General features: G+C 51.2%; 1 protein-coding gene across 1 annotated transcript; it reads left to right on the top strand.

Moving 5' to 3' along the window:
* Nucleotides 1-481: 481 nt before the first annotated feature.
* LOC103179551 (mitochondrial peptide methionine sulfoxide reductase) lies at nucleotides 482-5,728 on the top strand. Its single transcript, XM_042338872.1, has 6 exons — nucleotides 482-717; nucleotides 2,799-2,867; nucleotides 3,032-3,151; nucleotides 3,342-3,446; nucleotides 3,928-4,034; nucleotides 5,307-5,728. Exons 1-6 carry the CDS (start codon nucleotides 564-566, stop codon nucleotides 5,481-5,483), a joined length of 732 nt encoding a protein of 243 aa, XP_042194806.1. The 5' UTR covers nucleotides 482-563; the 3' UTR covers nucleotides 5,484-5,728.
* The last annotated feature ends 1,042 nt before the right edge of the window (nucleotides 5,729-6,770 follow it).

Below are 6,770 nucleotides of genomic sequence, written 5' to 3'. Positions count from 1 at the left end.
ACGGTGGGGGGAGGGGTGCAGTCCCGGTGGGGGGGGAGGACGGTGTGGGGGGGAGTGACGGAGGGGCGAGTCCGGGGGGGAGTGACGGTGTGGGGGGGGAGTGACGGGGGGAGTGACGGGGGGAGTGACGGGGGGAGTGACGGGGGGGGGGGGAGTGACGGGGGGGAGTGACGGGGGAGTGACGGGGGGAGTGATGGGGGAGTGACGGGGGGAGTGACGGGGGGAGTGACGGGGGGAGTGACGGGGGAGTGCGGGGGGAGTGACGGGGGAGTGACGGGGGGAGTGACGGGGGAGTGAGGAGGTGAGTGACGGGGGGAGTGACGGTGTGGGGGGGAGTGACGGTGGGGGGAGGGGCGCAGTCCCGGTGGGGGGGGAGTGACGGTGTGGGGGGGAGTGACGGTGGGGGGAGGGGCGCGGGAGTGACGGTGTGGGGGGGAGGGACGGTGGGGGAGGGGCGCAGTCCCGGTGGGGGGGAGTGACGGTGTGGGGGGGAGGGACTGTGGGGGGAGTGACGGTCGCTCGCAGTTTGCAGGAAGCGAACGCACGGACCGGGAAGGCGCAGAATGCGGGGCTCAGGCCGACTGCCCGCAATCGCCCTCCCGCTCGGCTCCGGCCCGCGGGCCGCCCGCGGGGGGGACAGGGGGGGCCAGAGAGCCGCCGACAACAACAGCAACCGGGAGCCACTGCCCGGGAGAGGCAAACCGCTCCGGGTCTCAGGTACACACCAGGAAACAGTAGGTCATTAATACCCCGGGAGGGGGGGGGGGGAGTGTGTACTGTGCCGTGTACTGTACTGTGTGCTGTGCTGTGTTGTGCTGTGTGTGCTGTGCTGTGTGTGCCGTGTGTGCTGTGTGTGCTGTGTGCCGTGTGTGCTGTGCCGGTGTGGTGTGCTGTGCCGTGTGCTGTGTGGTGTGTGCTGTGCCGTGTGTGCTGGTGTGTGCTGTGCCGTGTGTTGCTGTGTGGTGTGCTGTGCCGTGTGTGCTGTGCGTGTGCTGTGGTGTGTGCTGTGCCGTGTGTGCCGTGTGTGCTGTGCCGTGTGTGCCGTGTGTGCTGTGCCGTGTGTGGTGTGCTGTGCCGTGTGTGCTGTGTGGTGTGTGCTGTGCCGTGTGTGCTGTGCCGTGTGTGCTGTGCCGTGTGTGCTGTGCCGTGTGTGCTGTGTGGTGTGTGCTGTGCCGTGTGTGCTGTGTGTGCTGTGCCGTGTGTGCTGTGTGTGCTGTGTGTGCTGTGCCGTGTGTGCTGTGTGTGCTGTGCCGTGTGTGCGGGAGATTGAAATCACAGTCAAAGAGGAAAGGAAAGTAAAGTGGATGGACAGTGTATTGGACACGTGGTGACTGAGTCGCCACTTTTGACAACAGTCGCTGTTTAAAGCGGCCGTTTTCGATAGGGGTTGAAAGTGTATCGGAGGGTCCAATTCAGTTATTGTCAGGTTACCACTCCCAAGTATGGCAACAGATATGTTTGGATGTAGAGTGCACGGCGGGTGGGTGGGAGTGGGGGGGGGTGTGGGGGGGGGGCAGGAATAGGCTCGAACTCATTTCTTTCCTCCCTACAGTCAACGTCTTCATTGGATTGTCAGATGAAGATTGCCCCTTCACTGACGCTGACCTGGACACGTTGATGTGTTGACTTCAATCATTAAAACGCTCCGGAAGTTAAACCCATTCGCTTCCCCCCCCTTCCTCCAGAGATCTCGCTTATTAATGCACATGTTGATTTTCTGGCTGAGTGAGCGCTGGGCACTTTGTGTGAATCCATTACTTAAGAAACTGTAGATTGTGGGCACGGGGAGCTCGCCACAGAGCCTGCCCCACCCCACGGCAAGGAATCCACCTGTCAGCAACCTGCCCGAGGGGCATCAGGGAGTGTGCCAGACATGTGTTGCCTAATAATAATCCTTGGATTTGATGCAGCACCTTATCATGTTGTCAAGATGTTTCCCGTCACAGGATTTACTGCAAATTTCGACTGTGTATTTTGTTGGACAAAATTTACCTCCTCCCCCATCATCTACCCCCATTCCCCGCTCCCCCGCAGTAATTTATGATGGTAATTTTCAACGATAGCTTCATCGCTGAGAGACAGCAAAGAGAGGCAGTGGCCGCATAGAGCCGGTGAAGCACGAAGAGTCTACTGGTTGGACTGCAATTCAATCAGAGAAACAGAAAGGACAGGACAGGAGAGGAATAGCCTAACGCTGCCCTGGGCCCATCCACCAGAGCTAAACACACTCTAATCCCAATTCTCTGTTTACTTCCTGTCACATTTTATATCTTCTTCAGTGGGAGGGAATGGGACGGAGTTGGTTCCATTGGGATTACGCCTTCTCTCTGCGGCTGCAGTCGGGATCGCGTTGAATTAGCGACGGCTTTGCCCAGTGGACGGATTTCCATCGTCTGCAGTTTTTTGCCTTTTGCCCAGTGGCTAATTGGCACAGCACAAAACACTGGCTGATTGTCGATATTAAATTGAGAGACAGAGAGATACAGAGCCCCAAACACTAAAGCTCTCAGAGCATTCCATGGTAATCGCTGTCAAGTGTAGTGACTGTATATCTTGTAGGCCAACACAGCAGCTCACAGCAACATCCCGAATACGAGTGACGTGAGTGAGTTTCTTGGCCGGGAAACCGCAAGATGCCTCAGAGGATGTGGTGGCTCGGGATAGATTATAGCGGAGGGGGTGGGGGTGGATGTCAGTCAATTGGCAGAGGCACTGAGCTCACAGATCACCCTCTGTCATTCAGTGACTGAACAGAGGTGCTTCTCTGCATTTCTAACCTCCCCTCTCTCTTCCTGCAGCTAAACATGCTGTGAACGGTCACACATCAGTACCTCCTTTCCCGCCTGGAATGCAATTCGCTGTGTTTGGTGAGTTCACGCTGTCGCCTCCGGGGAACTTTCTGATCGTCTTAAAGGAGCCTGGTCACCATTGGAAATCCCAGTCACCACAGTAACTCCTCGGGGTCGGGTGAGGCGCTGAGCAAGGGTTCATACAGAGGATGGTGATTGATATTCTGGTGTTTGTGCTCTAGGCTTGGGCTGTTTCTGGGGAGTGGAGAGAAGATTCTGGGAGCAGAGAGGTGTCTTCTCCACACAGGTTGGCTTCACTGGCGGCTTCACCCCCAACCCCACCTATCAAGAGGTGTGCACAGGTAACCACCCCCCCCACTGACACTAACACAGACACACAGCGCACTCACTCACAGTCTCACTGACACACACCCACTCATTGACACACACATTCACACACACTCACTGACACACACACACTCACACACAGACTCACTGACACAGACATTGGTGGGGGTTAGTGGGTGCAGTGCTGATGTGTTGCCGTTGCAGGGCTGACCGGCCACACTGAGGTGGTGAGAGTCGTCTACAACCCACGGGAAGTCACCTATGAAGAGCTGCTTAAAGTCTTCTGGGAAAATCATGACCCAACACAAGGTATTGATTGACTCTTTCCCTGTCTCTCCATGTCCCTGACTGTCTCTCTTTTGCTTTGCGTGTCCCTTCTTCTATCTGTCTCTCTCTCTCTGTCTCTCTGTCCGTGTCTCCCTTTCTCTATCTCTCCCTCACTCTCTCTCTGTCCATCACCCTCACCCCTACCTGCAGTTGGGGCTGTGGAGCTGTGCTGAGGATCTCTCGCTCTGTGTCTCTGCTGCAGTTACTGTTCCAGACAGCGATCGCCACAATTCACCGGGTGTCTGCAGCTAAGAATTCCAGCTTTGGTGTATTTTCTGGTATTTTAAGGGGCTGTAAAATGCAATTCCCACCCCAAACCATCACAGCACTGGAACGTCAGCCTGGACGGGGAGCTCACAGCGCTGACACACGCCTGAGGCTCCCCCCACCCCAGCCCCCCCCACCCACGAACGTGGGCTGTGTTACTAACTGAGCTGAACATTTCTCTACTTCTCTCGGGCAGGAATGAGGCAGGGGAATGATGTGGGAACGATGTACCGATCGGCCATTTACACCCAGAGCCCAGAGCAGACGCAGGCCGCTTGTGCATCGCAGGAATTTTTCCAGCAGGTCAGACACCCATCAGAGCTCTCTACTCTAACTCTATTCCCTGCTCTCTCCCCATCCTATCTGTGCTGGTACTCGCTCCCCCACTGGCGCTCTCTACTCTAACCTCATTCCCTGCTCTCTCCCCATCCTATCCATCGCCTTGGGACGTCCTCCCGACGTGAAAGGCGCTCTATAAATGGAATCTTGTTTTTGTTGTGTTGTTGTTGTTGTATCTGTCCTGGTGCTCGCTCCCCCACTGGAGCTCTCTACTCTAACCCCATTCCCTGCTCTCTGCCCATCGTGCTCTCTCTCGCTCTTTTACTCTCTCGCTTTCTCTCCACCCATCAAAGAGGATAGCCATCATTACTTCCAAACTATTCTGATGGCTGAATTGCTCTCTCTCTCTCAGCTGCAGGAATAAAGCAGTTTTGCTTTAAATTCTCATTAAACGTGTTTGTCTTCTCCACGTCTCTATGTTTGCAAGAATTTTCATGCCTGTCTGGTAGGGTTGAGTGGTTCAGGTGTTGCCGTAAACCTATAGATATTGTGAGTTGATTGATCAGTTGATCAGGTCCAGTCAGGCAACTTACTCTGAGATCTCTAGTTAGTGACCAGAGACATGTAATTCTGCCTGGTCTAAGCTTTAAACTCTAAGGTCATGCAAAATTATGGAAAATTATTCTTAAATTCAGCCTGAACTTTGCAAGCTGGTTTTCTTCAGTTCCTAAAGAAACGGCTTTCTGAATTAAGACAGAATTAAAGAATTTCCCACATTTTTAGCGCTATCGCAAATGCAAAGATAATGTTCTTAAGAGTAAGAACCAGCGAATACCCTGTTGAGAGGAAATGTCAGGAGAATTATATTACAGTTGTCTACGAGGGAAATAGTGCCCTCTGGTAGCAAGTCCTGGACATAACACATTACGTAACACATTACAGCCGAACCAGAAGATACAGATAGGGGAAGGGTTACCCCAAGGCCCAATATTTGGGGAGGGTGTTAGAGAGAGACACATACTGAGTCAAGGTGAGAGACACACACACTGAGTCAAAGAAAGATGGCAGATCACCCTCCTGACATTAATTCCATATGAAGCGCTTTGAGATATATTGAGGTGAAAAAGGGCTATAAACACACGAGTTCCTTTGTTTTTAATATCAAGGCCTCAGTTTTCTAAATCCAACAAAAGCCAATGACAGGTTTATTTGAATGTGAGGAAACGTGGCGGCAGCCCCAGAAGTGATATCCCCCACTCCCACCCACTGAGGTTTTCCTTTGCGTTTTATTTGTAGGAACTGACGAGAAACAAATTGGGAAACATCACTACTGAGATTCGAGAGGGACAAGAGTTCTTCTACGCTGAGGATTACCACCAGCAATACCTGCACAAGAACCCGGACGGTTACTGCTCCTTGAAAGGGACTGGGGTGACCTGTCCCATGGCCCCGAGGGCAAAAAAGAAGCTTTAACACTGTTCAGTGGCCGCATGTCACCGTGTGAACTTGATGTCAGATTGTAAACTAGCTTCAACATCAGGAGGCTGTTTTGCGGTATTTTTTAGCCAATTTCTCCGTGGACTCAGGATATAGTTTGCTTACGACAGTTCCATCCTGTCGATAACTATTTCATTATAATAATAATGTTTTAAATTTGATTTAGCGCCTTATCACTTTGTTGAGACTAATTAAATTGGGCATATTCATGCTGGAAAAGAGAAGATTGTGAGGCTGTCCTTAAGATCTCAAGGGGCAACACCATATGGATCATGAGAGAGAGCACAGCCTGTGATTCAAATTCAGAACAAATCTATGCAAACACTATTTCAGTGAGCGAATAGTGAACCTGTGGAACAGGCTCCCTAGGGAGACGGTTGAACAGGAAATGTTGATTCTTTCAAACACAGACTAGATAGTTTTAGGAAATAACATTATGGGATACAGTACACAGAGACATATTTGCATGAGACCGCCAGGAAGGTGGAAGGGAAACTAAATGGACCTTGGTCTTGTCCTCTTCCATTTCTTATATTCTTATGAGACGTTTCAAAGCGTTTTACGGAATATACTTTATAAAGTGGAGTGACTGTTTACTTTGTGAGAGTCTTGGAGATAAAGTAAAGTTAATGTAATTCGTTTTGTTCCGATAAAATTTGGAACGATAATCCCAATGTTCTGGTGCCTAAAGTACAAATGAATAAAAGTCTTGTTGTAGTAGTGCCAACTTAACACCAGGAGACACTGTCACCCGGTATTTTAAGATGTATTTGGCTCCGCATTGTCCAGGTTATGGGAACAGGAGATACTTTAATGCCATTTCTCTGAGACCATAATATTTAAAGGGGAAGTGAATAAATATTCGAAGAAAAATATTACGTGAAGGAACAGAGGAATGGGAGGGATACAAGTCAGGCTGTAACCCAGCAGTGGCACAAAACAAGCTAGGCAGCTCACCCAAAGCTTTGACTGTAACACATAATAATAATAATAATCCTTGCATTTGATATAGTGCCTTATCATGTTATTGGGACGTCTCAAAGCGCTTCACAGGATGTATTGTAAAGTGCAGGTACTGTGTATTTTGTGGGCAAAATGCGGCAGCCAGTTTGCACACAGCAAGTTCTTACATACAGCCACGGAGTGAGTGACCAATTTTATTTGGAGGAATTGTTGGCCAAGACACCGGGAGAGAGAAACTCCTTTCTCTTATCAAATAGTGCCATGAAATCTTTACACGAACGGAGAGAGTGAGGCTCACGC

Source organism: Callorhinchus milii, unplaced genomic scaffold (genome assembly GCF_018977255.1).
Source record: "Callorhinchus milii isolate IMCB2004 unplaced genomic scaffold, IMCB_Cmil_1.0 Scaffold10, whole genome shotgun sequence".
Lineage (NCBI taxonomy): Eukaryota > Metazoa > Chordata > Chondrichthyes > Chimaeriformes > Callorhinchidae > Callorhinchus > Callorhinchus milii.
Note: the sequence above shows the minus strand (reverse complement) of the source record. Positions and strands in the feature narration are given on the sequence as shown.

Bases quoted from the DNA above. Each gene is read 5' to 3' on its own strand.
- LOC103179551 (XM_042338872.1), top strand. From the start codon at position 564: ATGCGGGGCTCAGGCCGACTGCCCGCAATCGCCCTCCCGCTCGGCTCC. The intron at 3,152-3,341 runs GTAACCACCCCC...TTGCCGTTGCAG, and splicing joins CTATCAAGAGGTGTGCACAG to GGCTGACCGGCCACACTGAG. The intron at 3,447-3,927 runs GTATTGATTGAC...TCTCTCGGGCAG, and splicing joins AAATCATGACCCAACACAAG to GAATGAGGCAGGGGAATGAT.